This window comes from Vitis riparia, chromosome 13 (assembly GCF_004353265.1).
Source record: "Vitis riparia cultivar Riparia Gloire de Montpellier isolate 1030 chromosome 13, EGFV_Vit.rip_1.0, whole genome shotgun sequence".
NCBI lineage: Eukaryota > Viridiplantae > Streptophyta > Magnoliopsida > Vitales > Vitaceae > Vitis > Vitis riparia.
Genome location: NC_048443.1, coordinates 8182041 through 8202613, shown reverse-complemented (window position 1 = coordinate 8202613; position 20573 = coordinate 8182041). Strand labels below are relative to the sequence as shown.

At 36.7% G+C, this 20573-nt stretch overlaps 1 protein-coding gene across 1 annotated transcript in view; it reads right to left on the bottom strand.

Annotated features, from left to right (window-relative positions):
- LOC117928087 (DNA-directed RNA polymerase III subunit 2-like) overlaps positions 1-20573 on the bottom strand; it is a 74441-nt gene that overhangs the window by 21423 nt on the left and 32445 nt on the right. Inside the window, 12 exon segments of the mRNA XM_034847886.1 lie at positions 4479-4609; positions 4708-4843; positions 4918-5042; positions 6032-6122; positions 6250-6389; positions 6456-6533; positions 15660-15704; positions 15802-15933; positions 16023-16103; positions 16249-16353; positions 16828-16908; positions 17022-17138. Coding sequence (XP_034703777.1) covers positions 4479-4609; positions 4708-4843; positions 4918-5042; positions 6032-6122; positions 6250-6389; positions 6456-6533; positions 15660-15704; positions 15802-15933; positions 16023-16103; positions 16249-16353; positions 16828-16908; positions 17022-17138 — 1262 coding nt within the window.

Sequence of the window (20573 nt, the reverse complement as noted above, 5' to 3'; positions counted from 1 at the left end):
TATCAAAATCTTGCCATCCCTTTCGAGGCTCTTATGTACGTCCTTACTAAATGACCTGGTCACCTCTACTTGCAACAATCACACCATATTACCCACCATCACTCTCCTCCAAAGATAACCCTTTCCACAATAAAGGTCCATAGTCACTATCTCAATAACAACTTCTTAAGCATCTCTAGACTCTTAATGCCTAAACCTCCTTTGTCCTCTACTTCGGAATAGGGAACACACCTCGTGAGATAAAAATTCTTGTCTTCCTCCATAGCCTACCCCATATAAACTCTCTCTACACTTCCTAAACCTTTTCCTCGTCATAATGATAGATGGAGACAAGAAGGCAAACAAGACAGGGTGGCTCTAGTTGGTGCTAGCCTCTTTCACAAATCTATCTAACACAAAAGCTCAAACTGCATTGGCTTTTCTGTAAGCCCACAAATCAAGGACTAGATAGTTAGAATTTAGAAGCTTTTTCAATATGCAAACCGTAACTATTGCAACCCTATTAACCCCTACCACGAGGCAGGTAGGTAAAGCTCTACTTTTTTATTTCTTTGATAAGCAAATAGATATTTTTTTCTTTGATAAGCAACTAGGGCAATCTATTAAAAAGTACCAAGAAAAAGGGGCACACCCTATGTGTATAGGAAGTGTACACCAAAAACCAAACAAAGAAAAACCAATAGGTAACAACAAAAAACAGTCATAAACACCACAACACCAACTAAGACTGCCTATGAAATCAAACATTGATAAATATCTCAAATCTAGCAAAGTGTTTATCCCTTCCAAGAGGGCTTTAATGAAAATTTCCTTTAACATTTGATATGAGAGCTCTTCTTCACCATTAAAGATATGATGGTTGCACTCTTTCCAAATGCACTAGAACAAACACAAGGGAGCCATCCACCAAACATGGTATCTCTTCTTATCCAATCCTTTAAACTTCTATTTAAGGAGAAAATTTCTCATGGCTGCTAAAAACATCCATTCCAAACCAAACATTGCTAAGAGACATATCCATAACCCTTTTTTACTTTCATAGTGAATCAAGATATGGTTAACAAACTCCTCTCTCTTTGCAAAGACTACATCTATTAACCATCAACCATCCCCTCTTCATTAACATATCAATAGTTAAAATCTTCCCCCATACTACTTCCCAAGTGAAAAAAAAAAAATCTCAGAGGAGCAAAAGAACCTTAAATTTCCTTGGCTAAGAACTCCACTCTAGTTTTAGCACACAAAGAACTGCAATACGACTTCACGCTATACAATCCCTTCCTACCCTCTTTCCAAACCAAGATATCTTCTCCTATGCCTTGCACTTTCGTGGTATAAATAAGATCCATAAGTCAAGACACCCCCTTCATTTTCCAATCTTGGAAGTGTCTTCTATACTACACTAGCCATTGACCTCCACTACCTCCCCTTTCCCACATGTCTACAACCGTGGCATTCTTATGAGAAGCTAAACTAAACAATGGAGAAAAAGCTTTTTTCAAACTAATCTCCCCCACATGACTATCCCTCCAAACTTTTGTTCTTCAACCATTTATAATTCAGATGATTGCTCGATGGCTGAAATCCTTCCAACCTTTTCTATAGTCTTTCCACAAACTCATACCAAAAGACTTCCTCACCTCACAAGAGTCCCACCCCCTTCCATTGCCCTAAACTTCCCTTTAATGATCTTCCTCCACAAGCTCTCTCACTCGAGGCAAACCTCCAAACTTTCTCTCTTTACAAACCTTAGACCTACTCACTAAGTGCATTTTGTTGCCTTCCTAGAGATTTCCCTACAAAAAAATCTCTTTGAATTGTTTCTACAACAAAAACCTCAATAAATAAATTTTTTATAAATTAATAACCTTGCTTAAATAATAAAATCTTTTAGGTCCAACTCAGACCAGTGTACTAAATTAATAACTTCGTTAAATGCATAAGATAATAATTTCATAGAAATCTTTAAGGGCTCAAGGAAATATAAATTAATAATTGGTGAAGTATATAAGAAAATAGTAAACAAAAATTCATAATATAATATCAAGTAATAATATAATATTCAGTAACTTTTTACAACTTCTATTTTCTCAATTCAATTCTTTCTCAAAATATGCATCTAAAGTTGTTTGCATTTTCTTTGCACTTGAAACATCTTATCTTGCACTTGAAACTTTTTTATCTTCTAGGACATTAAGTTTTGACACCACACCTTTTCCTTTTAGATGTCTTTTTATTTCCTACAATTAATAATCATCTATTTTTTAGAATCTCTTAGGCTTCTATGTGTTTGTTTTTAACCACATCCATTGTTTTTGGATTTATAAGCCAACATGTACAAGTATTGTGGTAGAAACATAATATTCTCTGTGCATTAAAAAATATTTATTTATCCATAAATTAATAAATTATTCATTATTAATAAATCAATAACCTCACTAAGATCATAATTTCTCTTAATCTCAAGAGTATTATTTTATAGGGTTTTACTGTAATTTGCTTCTCACCTTCTTAGGAATAACAAAAAAGGACATAAAGTAGATTGGTAAGCTTGAGAGGGTACTGTTAATAAGAACTTATCTCCCTTAGACAAATGCTACTTCCAAGAGGCCAATATCCTACTAAATCTTTCCTCAACAGCATCTCACACAACAAAAGACTTATGAGACACCCGCAAGGGCAGGTCGTGATAAGAAGTTGGAAGCCTACCAATCTTGCACCCAAGCAAAGAAGACAAACTACTATCCACTTCCTCCACTTTCCCCACTAGAATGAGCTTACTCGTATGAAGATTAATTTTCAGACTTGACACAATCTCAAAGCCAATAACAATCCACCTCTGATATCTTAGTTGATCCAATACAACCTCAATGCAAAGCAAGTATCTGAAATATCTAAACTAATCCATTTAACCCAAAATGGAACATGAGCTTATCATCAGAGAGATAGGAGGAACAAACCCAAAAACAAAGAAAACAAACGAACACATGAGCAAAACAAACAAACAAAACACACAAAAAATGTGGAACAATCTCCACCCCTTAATCCACAACCCCTAACTAGAAACCTTAAAAGAAGACCTTGTTCCACTGTTCTAGTCACCGCCTGCTCAATGCCTCCATCTCCATATTGAATAGGAATGAAGTGAGTGGGATCTATCTGTTGCAAACCTCTAGAGCACTCAAGGAAACTAGTCAGAGGCTAGCACAAAAAATTTAACTGACATAATGCAATCCAGCTAACTCATTTCTCCCCAATTCTAAGCCTAGTTAAGAAAAAAAGGCGGGAAGACTTCACGAATTATCATCAACTTTTTTAATATTCAACTTCCCAACTGTCTCAACCCTCCACTAAAGCATTCTGATTCCGAAACGACTGCCAAAATCTTACCAATGACCTTGTAAATCCATTTCCATTAAAACAATATACCTCCCTCTAACCCCCAAGCCCCCCAAAAGGGTTTGAAGTGTTTAATTGCCCTACACCCTCTTCTTTTGGAACCAAAACAATAAAGGTCACATTTTGTCTCTTTCAAATATCCCATCTCATGGAATAAATACAACACGCCCATCACATCCTCTTTCACAGTGCCCTAATTATGGTGCCAAAACGCCACCGTTAAACCATCAAGTGCATGTCACCTTATCTTCACAAACACTTCAGCACATCTACATCTTTACTTGCCCAAATCCTTGTAGAACCTCTGAGAAAAAAAACACATTAGCAACCCATGAATTTAATTTCCCCCTACCTAGACTATCACTCACCCCAAGTCTCCTAATATGGCTACATCTTTTTAATTTGTAGATAAGTTTATTAAAGATAGTTCCATAACTAGCATATAAGAAATGTATATAAGGAAAAACCAGGCATTACTTCATAGAAAAAAAAAGACTATAAGACAAACATAAGCCATCCCAACAAAACAAAATCAAGAAGTGACAAACTCACTTCCTAAGAGAACTCAGACCACAAAAACCATGATTCAAGGAAAGTGTTTTCAACTTCAACATAGAACATTAGCTATTTTGCAACAAACCTCCCAAGTATGATTCAAGATTCAAAGCCTCACAGGGTTCCAGTGTTTGAACTTCAAACATAACTTTCATACAAAAACAGTGAGGAAAAAAAATTTAGAAAATGTTTGAACTCTTGTATAAAAGATGTAAGAACATTTAAAGAGGTCAAATCAGAGCACGATAAAAATTATCAGAAGTTCATAAAAGCTGTAGCCTGTACTTGGTCCCCATTGATAACTCAACAAATTTCAGCAAATGTTTCATGTGGGCATATGCAATGTGAAATACATTATCATTTGTCACACGCACTTCTCCTCAAATCAGATGATTTGGTACTGTAGGCCCATGATGCACAAAATAGATGCACTTGTTTAGAGAGAAATCTTGAGTTTCTAAACCATTCACTGCAATTTCAGTATTAATAAGACCACAGAGACAAGTAAAAGCAAATGGGATTACCTCGGAAATCCATGAGGATTCATAATTAAATCAGGGCAAATGCCACGTTCAGAAAATGGGAAATCCTCTTGTTGAATAATCGTGCCACAAACACCTTTTTGCCCATGCCTACTACTGAATTTGTCTCCAACCTGAAGTAATAAAGATATAGTAATAATAATGGTAATAATCAAATAAGTTGAGATGAATTATACATGATCCATGATGAAGACAAATTAGAGTTTCTTACCTCTGGCCTACGAGTATGCCGAATTAGAAATTTAATGCACAGATTGCTATTCTTATCAGAACAGAGTGCTACTCTATCCACCACAGATGCCTCCCCTTCAGGACCCTTAAATGTCTGTCTACTGGGTTTATATGCACTGAATATTGCAACGGAGTAAGCTACATTATAACCAATACATACCAGTGAAACATTTCCACAAGTAGAACTTACCTATCTGGTAATCCCATAGGAGATATTAATGGACCCTTTGTAATGATAGGGGACTCTTTATTGATATAGATATCATTCGGTTTAATTATTTCTCCAGGGGCAGCAAGTCCATCATCATCCAATATCTACACAATGAGAACAAGTGAAACAGTATACGGCAAATAGTAACGTCTACAATTGATAATAAAAAGGAAAATCACCACTAATGCACAATGGAGAAAGAAATAAATTTCAGAGGGAGAAGAGAACAGCACAAGACCTTTGATATTCATAGAATGAGAAATCAGTTGACAAATTTTATTGTAACTACAATAAACCTAAAACCACCAGGTTATACAAGGAGCACCCATCAAAATTATGGCAACCCATAGACTGGGGGCCACAGTGGTAGGACTTTGGAGCTTTCTCTAAGCCTGATTATTTTAGGGACCATGGTGGTGGACATTTTGGTCCTATTAGACAGCATGGAAGAGGTATCCAATTGGTGTTTCTAACCTTTCAGGAGGGAGAGGGCCTAGAGATATGATCTGTGGTTGTGCCACATTCAGCATCTCTCTAGAAATTTCAGTTCTTCCTTAGCAAGAAGACCTATGTTGGCTAACCAGAATGCAGATCAATTGATCAAGAGAGAGCTTATACCCGCCCTCCCCTCTTATTTGAGTTTATCCAGTCTTGTAGATATTTTATTTTGGTTGGAAACTGTTTGCTTTCTGTTTTCTTCTTTTTCCTTCTTTCTACTTTTTTCCTATTGCTAATAATTTTGTTCATTATCCACAAAAAAAAAATAAAAAATAAAAAAAAGTTACCGAGTGATCCAGTCAGAAAATGTTTATACCAACTGAAAAGTAAATTACATTATACATAAGGTCAAAAACTAATGAAGATGTACATTTGTAATCTACCATTTTGTGTACAATAATCTGATAACTAGATGTTTATATAATTTTCCATATTGTAGGAAATGTAATATCGAGAACAATGGCAAGATAAAATCTGATGAAAGATACTAATAATAACATAAAATCTCTTCCATACCTTTTTTTTTATAGATATGTCATCCATACTTGAATTACTTAAAAGGTAAAAATAATATGGATGCATCTATATGCATTACCTGCATCCTTTCTGCATCATGTCCCACTTTCAGGGGTCTAACTATTCTGTCTGATGCATTATTCTCATACCTTTGATTGACAGCAGAAAACCTGTTCAATTAGGAAACATCTGAGATAACTGATAAGAAACCCTTACTAGAGATGTTAACAAATCCATGCGAGCAAAGTAACTTGTAAAGGGAATTTGCAAGTATAACAAGAAATGGAACACCATTACTTTTTCATTACAATACAACGACCAAAACCACGATCTAAGGATGACTTGTTCATGACTATTGCATCTTCTATGTCATAGCCACTGTAACTCATTACAGCAACTGTTGCATTCTGCCCCGCTCCAAGCTTATCATATCCTACCTGAAAACAAAGTCATTATTCCATAGGCCATGACTGTGTACTGCACCCAGAGTAACAAATACTCACCAGCTCAATTGTTCTTGTTGTCAACAATGGCCGCTGAGGATACACTAATAAGTACAGTAATGAGTCCATCCGACATAGCTGCAAAATCAAGATACTAGACCATATTAGAAATAGAAAAAAAGTCATATGCATATTAAAATATAATAAACATCTAACTTTAGAATGTGTCAAGAACAATGGCTATGTTTGGTAATTGTTCTCAAAAACAGTTCTTTGTTTTTGCGAACAAAAAACATGAAAATACGTTTTGTTGTCAATTATTCCCAAAAGAGGCTTTTAAGTATCGTTCTAAAAGCATGGTGTTTTCTGATAATATATTTTAATTGTTTTCAGTTGTTTGATTGTTCTAAAAAACAATTGTACAAACATGGAGAATGAGTGCAAATAAAACACTATAGATAAAAGTTATTTTTAAGAAATATTTGAAAACATAGAAACTAAATTGAGAATGCTCCAAGTTCCCAAAAAACTTTTGTTCTAGAAAAATTAGACAAATGTCTTTGAATATTGTTCTAGATTTTTTTTTTCCTGATAGGCAAACACATAGAAAAAATATATATTAAGATAAAAGGGTGCCTAAAGGGTAGCCCAAAGCATACAGGGAGTATACAAAAGGCACCTAAAGGAAGGAACAAAAAAGAAGAGGGGATACAAAAAAACTCACTAGCCTTCATCTAGAACCCAACCAATAAAAAAAAGTTAATTAAAGGTAAAGGTCCTATATCTAAACACGACTTAGACCAAGACCAAAGATCATAGACAAAAGAATATTTCATCCTTTGAATCGAAAGTTCCTCATTTTCAAAATCTATCCTATTTATTTCCTTCCAAACCGATCAAAATAAACAAAGTGGAGCTGCCATCCACGCCTTTCTATGCTTCTTGGCCACAAAGGATCCATGCCATCCTAGGAGGGTATTTGTAGCCAAAAGTGGAAGGACCCACATCACACCAAACAGCGCAAATAGAAGCTCAAACAAAACCCTTGCCTTGGAACAATGGATTAGAATGTGATTAATAGACTCTTCTTCAGCACAACAAAGGAAGCATCTGTTGGCTATGGGTCACCCCCTTCTTTTGAGTTGATCCAAGGTTAGAACCTTCCCCCACGAAGCTTCCCAAGTAAAAAAAACCCACCTTAGTGGGGACACAAGGGCTCCAAATGATGTTCTTCAGAATTGAAACTGCACTTCTAGGTTAAAGAGCACTATAAAGGGATTTAACATAAAATTTTCTATCCTTAGTCTCTTTCCAAAGCACCCTATCCTCCAAATCAATGACTAGCCTCTTTCCTTGTAAAGTCAAAAAGGAACCTCTCCACCACCTCCACCTCTCAATCATTGAAAGGTTTAGAGAACCGGGGATTCCAGCCCCCCTCTTCCGCCAGCAAGTCCCAACAGCCGCTACCCATACCTCCTTTGAATCCGCTAAAGCATACAAAGAGGGAAAAGAATCACAAGGGGTATTGTTCCCACACCATTTATCCTTCCAAAATGCTCTTCCACCATCCCCCACAGAAAAAACAATATTTTTAAACATTAGAGGCCCTTCCTTCCTAATTTCCTTCCATAGCCCCACCTCATAGCCCTCCCTTACTTCACGGGTACACCATCCCCCTTCCACCTCAAACTTCCTACTAATGACAAGCTTCCACAAGGACTCCCTTTCTACCGCAAAATGTCAACTCCAATTGCACAAGAGGACCCTATTGAGTATAGAAAGCCTTCTAACACCCAAACCACCCTTCTTTTTATCTGAACAGACAATTGCCCACTTTATAAGATGAGACTTCCTCTCCAAAGCTCCCCCACCCAAGAGAAAGTCCCTTTGGATTTGCTCTAATCACAATCTAACTACTCTTGGCATACGCATCAAAAACATGAAGTAAATGAGCATGCTAGACAAAGTGCTCCGAATGAGAGTAATTCTCCCTCCTTTAGAAATATATTGCCTCTTCCACATGGCTAGTCTCTTCCGAAACCTTTCCTCCACGCCATCCCAAACCGCCATAGCTTTGTGCGGTGCAATATTGTTCTAGAATTTTCAAGAATTATTTTCGAAAACATTCCCAAATAGACTCAAAACATTTTTTATTTTGCTTAAGAGTGGAGGTTGGAGGAGAGGAAAGAAGGGAGAGGGGAGAGGGGACAACAAAACAACATCAACAACAATAATAAAAATTAACCTACATAGAATGTTTTATTTCATACTCTCAATCAATTTCAAAAGAAAACCACTAATACCAACATTTATTAATTAATGGCAAGTTTACTAAACTTTTTACGAAAAGCAATGGAAGGAAAAGGAATAAAAGGAATCGGAATCAAAATTAGAATAAAAAAATTCCATAGGTGTTTACAAAACCATTACGAAAAGGAATGATGATGAAACCGATTCCTTTGAAGTGTTTACTAGCAATGATGGAAAGAATATGGTCTGGGGTTGGGGAAGGCAAAAGAGATCATCTAGTTAGCTGGGATGTAGTGTGTAATCCCAAGACGAAAGGGGGATTGGGTCTCGGAAGGATTTCCTTACGGAATTCCGCTCTCTTAGGGAAATGGTTGTGGAGGTATCCTAGGGAGGGTTCAGCATTGTGGCATCAGGTCATTTTAAGCATTTATGGATCACACTCTAATGGTTGGGATGCCAACACTGTTGTTAGATGGTCACATCGTTGTCCTTGGAAGGCTAATGCACAAGTTTTCTAAGATTTTTCCAAGTTTACTCGGTTCATGGTAGGAGATGGGGAAAGAATTCGGTTCTGGGAAGACTTATGGTGGGGGGATCAACCTCTGGGGGTCCGTTATCCAAGACTACTTAGAGTAGTCATGGATAAAAACATTCCTATTTCTTCAATTCTCGGATCCACTCGCCCCTTCTCTTGGAACTTTAACTTCCGCCGTAACCTTTCCGATTCAGAGATAGAAAATTTAGAAAGTTTCATACGGTCTCTTGATCATCTACATTTATCACCTTCGGTTCCAGATAAGAGATCTTGGTCTTTATCTCCTTCAGGACTTTTCACAGTCAAATCTTTCTTTCTTGCCTTATCCCAATTTTCTGGTTTGCCTTCAGTTTTCCCTACCAAGTTAGTCTGGAATTCTCAAGTCCCTTTCAAAATCAAGTCCTTTGTCTAGTTAGTGGCTCACAAGAAGGTAAATACTAACGACATGCTACACTTGAGAAGACCCTACAAAGCACTTAGTCCCGACATTTGCATGATGTGCATGAAGCATGGAGAAACAGTAGATCATCTTTTTCTTCATTGCTCTCTAACGATAGGGTTGTGGTACAAATTATTTCAGTTAACAAAGACAGATTGGGTCCCTCCTAGGAGCATCTTTGACATGTTATCTATCAATTTTAATGGTTTTGGATCTTTTAAGAAAGATATTGTTTTATGGCAAGCTGCGTGCATCGCTTTAATATGGGTGGTGTGGCGAGAAAGAAATGCAAGGATTTTTTAGGATAAAACAAGGAATTCAGAGAACCTTTGGAACATGATTCATTTCCTTGCTTCTCTTTGGGCTTTTTGTTCTAAGGTTTTTAAGGGGATTCCCCTTAATGTGATACACCTTGATTGGTTAGCGGCGTGTAACTCCAATGGGTTGGAATAACTTAGAGCAGTTGTTTGTTTCTACTTTGTATTTTCTCGCATTTGTTTCCTTGTAGTTTTGTTTTTCTTTGGTGGGAAGATTCCTCATCCTTGTCTTGTACTTCCCTTTTTATCAATATATTCCTTTGTTGTTTCCTATCAAAAAAAAAAATGATGGAAACAATATGAAATACATAATTTTATTATAATGCCCTTAAATAAAAAAATTTCACATTAATCATTGTACAATTAAAATTCATTTCTTAAACTTATTGCATTTTTCTTTTATAATGTTTGATTAAATAGATTTTGGGTAAGAAAAAATTTTCTATTTATTTTTTGATATATATACACACACAATTTTACCTTAATAATTGTATATACTTTATTTTAGATTTACAATTGTTAAGCAAGAACATGTTGAACGATTTAGTATAGGAATGAAAATGATTTCTTGAATTTATTATAATTTTTTTGGATAAAAAAAAAAATCCTCCTAGTTATAAAATTGACATTTAATTATTTTATTCTCACTTTTTATACTATGGATAAATCATTATCATATTAGAGGCATAATAATTATTCCATATTAGAGGCACAAGAGCAAATTAGGCAATCTATTCACAAAATTTGATTCCCCAAATTTGAGGAATCTCATTCATGAAGGAGAGTGAGAGAATGGTATTCCTCAAATTTGAGAAATAGGCTCCTTTGAATTCTAGTGGGGTCCGCATATTTTCATTCCAAATTCAAGTAAACATAGGAATGAATAGGAAAGGGAATTGCTCCCTTTCTTTTGATTTCAATGGAATCAAGTAAACAAGCCATAATCAACAACGACTATGTAAGAAGGAACCAACAACTCGCAGAAATTAGGAGTAGGTAAACAAAAAAGAGTTGTTGTGACATTGACCTAAGGGAAACAATAAAATAAATAAGGATAAAATAGATAAAGAAAACAAGCAAGGATCATACTGGGGCAGGTTTCCCAAGTGACTAGCCTCATCCCACTCCTATTAGGTGGATTTAGGGAAGATGTAATCATGGAAGTGATGGATTTGCAAATTTTGTTAGGAACTTTTATTTTGGCACTCTGCCTTACCTAGATAGAAAACAAATTCATAATTTTTCCCCTCTTCAATTAATTACAAAATTCCTATTACATAAGTGAAACAATCATAGTCCCTAACCCTAAATTCCTTCCATTCATTCTTACCACTACCACCACTCACCCTAGGTTTCCATTCCCACCCACTAACCACTACTACCCTTCATATCTGTAAGAAAATTATGGTATTTGACAAGAAATCCGCGGCTCTACTTTTCTTCTCATGGACCTATGTCCACCCAATAAGAGATGGTATTGCCTTCATGATCTAGGTGACAATTAACCAAGAGAGGAGTTGGAATGATGGCCAATAATGGAGTCCAATAGTGCTATGGAATAATAAAAGCCCATATTAACATGGATGGGGATGGTCAATGCTCTCCAACTCTAAGAATGGTAGTTTTATTGCTGGAATCACTTCCTTTCCTCATCCTTGTTTTGTCATTTGAATTTGGCCCCAAATATAACCACTATTACCCTTCATATTTGTAAGAAAATTATGGTATTTGACAAGAAATCCGCGGCTCTACTTTTCTTCTCATGGACCTATGTCCACCCAATAGGAGATGGTATTGCCTTCATGATCTAGGTGACAATTAACCAAGAGAGGAGTTGGAATGATGGCCAATAATGGAGTCCAATAGTGCTATGGAATAATAAAAGCCCATATTAACATGGATGGGGATGGTCAATGCTCTCCAACTCCAAGAATGGTAGTTTTATTGCTGGAATCACTTCCTTTCCTCATCCTTGTTTTGTCATTTGAATTTGGCCCCAAATATAACCACTATTACCCTTCATATTTGTAAGAAAATTATGGTATTTAACAAGAAATCCGCAGCTCTACTTTTCTTCTCATGGACCTATGTCCACCCAATAGGAGATGGTATTGCCTTCATGATCTAGGTGACAATTAACCAAGAGAGGAGTTGGAATAATGGCCAATAATGGAGTCCAATAGTGCTATGGAATAATAAAAGCCCATATTAACATGGATGGGGATGGTCAATGCTCTCCAACTCCAAGAATGGTAGTTTTATTTCTGGAATCACTTCCTTTCCTCATCCTTGTTTGTCATTTGAATTTGGCCCCAAATATCTTTTATATCCATTTTGTTCTATCATTTTCCAAAGACAAACAAAGCATGGCAGGGCAAAATGGTCTCCAATTATTATTTAGCAAACAGGGATGATATTTATTTTATCTATCCCACCCCAAGTTTGCAAAAGAACAAGATTGATATTCTCTCTCTAGGGGAAGGATCCGAAAAGTGGTGGACCATCCAAAACCCACCCCATCATCATTCATAAGAATAATTAGTATTGTACTAGGAACGTGGAAGTCCAAAGATAAGAAGGGATGGTGATTCAACCAACTCATAAGAGGGCTAAGGTTGGAGGTTTCCTATCAGGGTGGTAGGTGGAAGGCAGAGAGAGAGGTGGGTTTCTCATTTGTTGTTTGCTAATGACATTTTAGTTTTCTATGAACCTTCTCTAGATCAACTAACTTACTTGAGTTGAGTGCTTATGTGGTTTGAGGCCATGTCAAGGTTGAAAGTTAATTTGGATAAGAGCTAGCTAATTCCGATGGGGAGGGTGGAGAATGTAGAGGAGTTGTCTCAAGAGTTCTTTTATAAGGTTGGGGCGCTCCCTTCTATTTACTTGAGCCTTCCTTTGGGTATTTCGTTTAAGTTTGCCGTAGTTTGGGACAGCATGGAGGAGAGGCTTCAAAAAAGACCAGCTCTTTAAAAAAGACGGTATATCTCCAAAGGTGGGAGATTTACCCTAATATGTAGCACTCTCTCTAGAATGCCTATTTATTTTATGTCCTTGTTTTGCATCCAAGATGGGTTAATGTTGAAAAAGATAGGATCGGTTAAGATAATTAGCAAGATATTAGGAGATTTAAATGTACAAGATATCATGAGATTTATTTTTTTGTAATATGTTAGACAGTTGTATATTGTTAGGTTGTTAAGTTGTTTCCTATTTTTGTGTTGAGAAAAATCCTCTATAAAAAGGATGTTGTGTATACAGTTTTAAATATAGAATAGAATAAAAAATATACATATTCATTTCCTATTCTGTTTGCAATTAAGCTAAGGTTGGAGCAAATTCAAAGAGATTTTCTTTGGGGAGTAGGAGGGACCCTTGAGCGGAAACCAAATTTGGTAAGGTGGTATATTGTCTATACAAACAAAAGAAAGGGTGGTTTAGGGGTTAAGAATCTCTCAATGCTCAATAAAGCCCTACCATGCAAATGAAGTTGGCGTTTTACTGAGAAGAGGGGGGGTTTTTTGGAGGCAAGTCATTAGCAGAAAATATGGGGAAAAGGAAGGAGGGTACTGCTCCCACGAGGTGAGGGAAGGGTACGGGGTAGGGTTATGGAAAACCATCAAGAAGGGTTAGGACATTTTAAGTTGTAGAGTTGCCTTTTTTGTGAGGATGGGAGGAGAGAAAGGTTTTGGAAGGACAAGTGATGTGGTGATGAGTCATTATGCATTTCGTTTCCTTCCTTATTTGCTATAGCTTCTTCCAAGGAGGTGTGGGTGGAGGAGGATTGGAACCTTTCTTCTAGGGGGGGTTGTCAAGCCCCTCGCTTCTCTAGGCAACTCAACGATTGGGAAGTGGAAACTATGGAGCATTTCCTTCTGAAATTGCAAGAGAGGAGGGTGTGTAGGGATAGGGATGACAAAGTTCTATGGACAAAGTCAAAGGATGGGACTTTTTCTATTAAGAAAAAGTCCTTCAATCATATCCCCCTCCACAATGACAAGGCAAGGGTCTTATGGCATCTTTTGTTCTCTCTATTTGGTGTGTCATAAATGCTCCCCTCTTTGAGTTAAAAAAGGAAAAAGGCACGGTGGGCTACTCCATTATGCCTTTTTTTGGACAATTTGGAAGAAAAGAAACAATCGTGTTTGCTTGGTTAGTGGTGCACAAGAATGGAAGTGCTAATCGCTTGCTACAGGTTAGAAGACCCTAGAAATCTCTTAGTCCACATTGGTGCATTTTATACAAAGGAAGTGGAGAATTGATCAATCATCTTTTTCTACATTGTCCATTAACTTTGGGTCTTTGGCATAAGCTCTTCATTTTACCCAATTTGGCTTGGGTGCCGCTAAGGAGTATTGGAGATATGATGTTTATCTCTTATAGAGGATTGGGGTTTTCATTGAGAGGTAAAACCCTTTGACAAATTGCGTACCTCACTATTCTTTGGATTGTGCAATAAGAGAGAAATGCGAGGATCATTTAGGATAAATAGAGAATGGAAGAGACGTTGTAGGACCTACTTCATTTCTACTCCTCCCTTTAGGCCTTTTGTTCCATCGCTTTTCCACTTAATGTTATTCAACTAAGTTGACTTTCAGCTTATAATTCATAGCGGAGGAGTATACCCTTACTTTGATCAGGTTTTGTATTTTGAAAGAGACCTCTCATCCTTCTCTTTCTTTTAATCAATAAAAATTTATTTTTGTTTCTAATCAGAAAAATGAGGGATAGTCAGTTCAAGGGCTTAAATTTTCTTTCCTTTGTAATCTTTAGGCTTGGTGTAAGTTGTATAGTTCCTAGTTCTCTTTCCACTATAAAATTTGTGGACTGGTTGGGTTTGGGTTGAGGGGAATTGTTTTTTGTTGTCCCTCTTTGTTTTTTGTGGCACCTTGAGGCGTTCTTTGTATACTTCTTGTGTTCCTTGGGACACTTTTTTTTTTTTTTCTTTTTTTTTTTTTTTTTTTGCATCTCCTTTTATAAATTTCTACTTTCTACCCATTAAAAATAAGCCCAAAGCTTAGTATATTCTCATGCACAATTATTCCATTTCTAAAACAGGGTATAGGTACTAAAATAGTCAATTTTAAACAAAAGTTATTCCCATTCACAATTATAAGCCAGTGTGTCTGAAACTTACAATATCACCACTGTTTCAGCTATTGCATGCATGGTCAAAATTCATTTATGAAACTGGGTGGTGCAAATTTAGCCAATGTTACAGGACGATTGCTCAGCCAACTTATATGCCTGTGACGCACATTGAAACCATTTGGGTCGTTTACAGTGTATATTTATTTTTAAAAATAGTTAGAATAGTATGAATTCAGGAAGAAGAAGAAAATGATAATGATGACAACAACCATAATGATAATTATAATCTATAGTATAAAATTTCAAATTTCTTGGTGCAACATGAACCCCACTTACACGACTCCAAAACATCAAAAATTAACCTTGGTGGCTAGAATTTCAATTTTATTTTATTTTTCATACACATGCAGAAATATATCTCTGTGGATGGTAAGATAAATTGATTCGATAATTTAAATTGATTAACATACATGAGAAAATGCACTCAAGTTTCTTAAGGACCTACAAATCTAAAATTTTTGCAATACATTGACATCCCGGAAGGGAATGAGGGCATAAAGGTCCTCTTGCTCAAAGAAAGAAAAGGGAAAAAAAAAAAAAAAAAGAATCATCAACTAAAGAATAAGAAAACTTGCCTGGTTATATGCGATATTCCCCATAGCTTGCTTTCCCATTGCACACTGTAAATAAATATAGGCATCTCATGATCATTAGCCTGAAAATTCTAGATCAATGAAATGCATAGTTTAAGATATTTAAGAAAATAAATAAACACACCTGGTAGGTATTTCTTGGGGACTGATTATGATGAGGAAAAGGAATCAACCCAGCACAAACACCTAAGATGGTGAAAGGCTCTATTTCAATATGAGTCGTTTCTGGTTTAGCATCAGCTTCATATAGAGCAATCTATAGCAAATAATTTTGCAGTAAGCATAATTGCCTATCAAGTACAACATCTCAAAAGCAAGACTTTACATCACTACGTAGGGACAAACCAAAGCATTGTTCTCCTCATTGACATCAAGATACTCGATCAATCCATCACGTAAAAAATCATCAAAAGTGCGAACTCCATCCTTGAATAGAACAAATATTCCATTAGTTTAAGAACAACCATCAATAAATTATGGCACATTGTGATGAGTTTAAAAAGCTATAAAAAAAAAATTAGTTTAAGAACAACAATTATTGTTTTTAACAAAAGGCATATACTACACTTACAATCAATTCCTTCATATGGTGTTCCTTGATTCGCGATTTGCCCTTGTCAGCAATAACAACTGGACGACAAACTCGACCTCCATCAGAAGCAATGTATACACAATGCTGCAGGATATTTTTCTCAAGGTTAGCCATTCACTTGTCATCAGAGACATTTTTCTCAGGATCCCTTGAAATTAATTCCTTGAGGAAATTAGTGCAAACAATCATTCACAGTTGTTCATCAACAATTTACATATGATTCATTTGCAGGTGAGACAATTCTTAATTTAACCACTTAAGCATGTGTAGACAGAAGTTGGTGTTTAAGAAAAACAATTGGCATGCTCTAGACTAATTTAACAATGCACAAAATCATTGCCCACAAATTTAAGAACAAGTCATTTGTGCAGCAATCGACTATGTTTGTGCCCGGTTATTTACAGCATAAAGCATCTCACACCATCACAAACACAAGGATAACACCTTTTACGTGGAAAAGGATTGCAAGGGCATATTTTCCATGGAACAAATGTGAAGCAGAACAGATAAAAAAAAGTTACAACTAAGAGAGAGTACAAGAAGGAGACGAGGATTTACCTGCTTCTCATTTACAAAAACGCTTACAAACTCCCCAATTTTACCAGCTCTCCGTAACTTCCTCAATGCATTAGCAAAACGCTAAGCCAAAAATAAATTATATTACATAAGGAGTGAAACATCATAAAATCACACACAAGAAAATAAACATCAGTTCATGTATATAGCCATCTTAATGGAAAAAAACTGTATACCTGGGGCCTCCTATGCTTGCCAAGAATGAGCCCATTAAATATAATCAGAAAAGAATTTGGTGTATGAAGCTCTTCGCCAGAAAGTAGTTCCAAGTCTTCAACACCCAAAGAGTAACACTGATGCAGCAATGATTGAAGATTGCATAAATACGGAATTCAAAGAGAAGCAAAAAGGGTATATGGATTCTTTACAAATTAATATTCAACACTGGATTCTAATTATTAAAAAAAAATATTCAAGCACCAAAAATAAAACTATTTTTCATGTATGCAGACAAGGGACATGCAACCAAACACATGATAAAGAATGGAAAAGAAGTAGGAAGGGACTTAAAAACCTTTAGAGAGTCAAAGGAATGCTAGGGATGCTACATGGGTAGACTTGCTTGATTCTGCAAATCCCAGATGGCTAAAAACACAGTCCACCCATCCTACCTTCCTAAAATTCATCACATTGTTACCAAGTCTTGTTGTTCAAGAATTTTTGGCTTGTCATGATCTATGGTTTCAGCTCACATCTGATTATGATAGAACAGGAGGGTGTGTTTCTCAAAGCCGGAATAAGACCTAAGGTGCACACTTCTATTATTGTGGCTGGGTGCATGGTGCATGACATAGAGATAGTATCCAGATAGCAATTTTCGAAGATGGAATCTTCAATCTGGAAATTGTAGGTGAGTCCAAAATTGTTCTAGACTTCCATTGAGAACATAATCGCGTCAGGTGGCATGCTGGATGTCATACAAGATATCTGTAAGACCAGAAATTATTTTGAGCCACTTATTATGGCTTTCGTATGTATAGGAATCCAATGCTATTCATAATTTGGGCCATCCATCAGAGAATTTTTTTCTGTTGGCAAAGTAGAAATCCATGCTCCATAGATCATTTTATTTATCCTTTAGAGAATTTTTGCTGTTTCAAAAGTAGAAATGCATAATCCAAGGGTTGATAAATCAACTACACATATTTGCAATCATTCATCTTATTAATGCTTCTGTTCTACCAAAAAAAGAAGGAAAATAAATAAATAAATCCTATTTAGTTGGGGACAAATCAATCAAAGCATATACCAAGAAAAAGATCTCAAGTTTAATTTGACATATAATTTAGTGATAAGATATCTCGCTGATGGTCATCTTGACCATGAATAGCCCAATGGGTTATGTACAGATTCCTATTTTTTTTTTATTGGAATGTGCAGATTCCTATTTAGAAATGAATAACAGAGTCTTTGTAAATAAAACTTCCACTAGTCACTATAAGGAAAAAACACTTTTCCTCATTCATGCATCAATCCAGTAATCTCAACCCAACCCCAAGATGGAAAACTCATGGCTCTATGATTACCAAACATCAAATAAACATTGGATAAAACTACAAAACATCCCCATAAAATAAGTAAATTCACACACAATCTCAGGTACAGACACAAAACACAGTAGGGTTCCTAATTTTTAAACCCCTAAAATACCATTCATCTGTTTTAATAGGAAATGAAACCATTATGACATAGTTGTCATTTCAGTTTCTTAACTCTTCCCTCTTTTTAAACTCCTCATAGCATGGAATGTATCCACCCTCTCAAGGTTAGGTAATTCCCTTCCTTTAGAGAGGTTTGGAAATTTCATCCCTCATCAAATGTGTGGAAATCCGGTATAATTTGAATGGTGATTTGTAGGATATTGAGGGAAAGATTGAGGCCCCAATTGTGGGTAATTTGTGTGATTTTAATTTTTTCCATATTGGTATTTTTTTCCATTTTTTGCTCTCTGTGTATATGTTAAATAGGGACCCGATTATGTAAACAAATACAATTTTGAATGAATATTAGAGTGATTCTCAGTTTCTACATGGTATCAGAGCGGTGTTTGCTCTAAAACCCTAATCAATCCATGGCTACCCAAAGAGGAGACAACCATGAGTCCAGTCAATTGGCAACCCATGAAAGAGTGTCGGAGATACACTCCTCAATGGGCCCTGTCAGTGAATTCGACAACTCCCCACTCCATCTTACCATTGAAAAATTGAACGGTAAGAATTACAGAGAGTGGGCGCAAGCAATCAAGCTTGTTATTGACGGAAAGGGAAAGTTAGGGCTTCTTACCAACAAGACTAGGCGACCACCTCCAACCGATGTAGCAACATCCCAGAAATGGTGGTCCAAAAACTCCTTCATCACCTCATGCTTGATTAACTCCATGAAGCCAGCCATTGGCAAAACTTATATGTTCTTCCCGACGACAAAGGATGTGTGGGATGCGATACATGAAACATATTCTGATGCTGTTAATGCTTCCCAAATCTTTGAACTCAAGACGCGGCTCTGGCAAATGAAGTAAGGAGATCGGGAAGTCACGGAGTACTACACCGAGATGTTGGGTTTGTGGCAAGATCTCGATCTCAACTACGAAGAGGAGTGGGAGTGCACGGGTGACAGTGTGCGCTTCAAGAAGAAGATGGAGAACGAGAGGGTCTTCGAGTTCCTAGCGGGGCTGAACCGCGAGCTTGACAACGTCAAGAGTAGGGTTCTCAGTCATCGTAACCAAAAAGTCTAACTGCTCAGCTAAATTTCTACCATCTCATTGTGTTTTTTAGGACCTATCATCGGGGAAAGCGATTGGCAGTGCTAAGGAACGTGAGGGTCTATATTACTTCGACGAAACTGATGTGCGTGGACAGTGTCCTCTTATTTTTTTTTTTTTTTTTTGATAAGTAAATGAATTTCATTAAAAAAAGAGAGACGCTAAAATAGCAACTCTAAGTATACAAAACCTATACACCCGCCATCAAAGGCCAAAAGACAAAAAACCGATTGCCACAAGCCTACTTAGAACCCAACCAATCAATAAAATTAGCTATAGTTAGAGGGCAATCGTCTATGAACAACTTAGCCTCAGCCCATAAAGTAAGAATAAAAGAGTGTTTCAATCTCGGAATTGACACCGATTCAACCGATTCATCCTTGAAAGCCAATCGATTCCTCTCCTTCCAAACCGTCCAAAAAATATGAAGAGGAGCAGCTCTCCACACCTTCTTGCGATTTTTGCCCATGAAAAAACCTTTCCAACTTAGAAGGGTCTCTCTAACTGAAAAAGGCAAAACCCAAGACACCCCAAATAAAGCAAAGAGAAGATCACATAACGCCCTCGTCCTAGAACAATGAAGAAGAAGATGGTTTATGTTCTCCTCTTTCTCAAGACACATAAAGCATCTATTCGCCAAGGCCCATCCTCTTTTCTGGACTAGATCCAATGTTAACGCTTTGCCCCACGTGGCCTCCCATGCGAAGAAACTAATCTTGGGCTGCACATTCACATTCCAAATAAAGCTTGAAGGAAACAAAGATGAACCACCCGCTTCAAGAGCTATGTATAGAGACTTGACCGAGAACTTACCGCTCTTGGTTTTAGTCCAGGATACCGTATCCTCCACATCCTCAATAACTCTTTTACTCTGAATCCTCTCCATAAATCTTTCCACCTCCTCAACCTCCCAGTCATTGAACGCTCTTAAAAAACAGGGGTTCCAACCCCTCAGCGAAGGGATCCC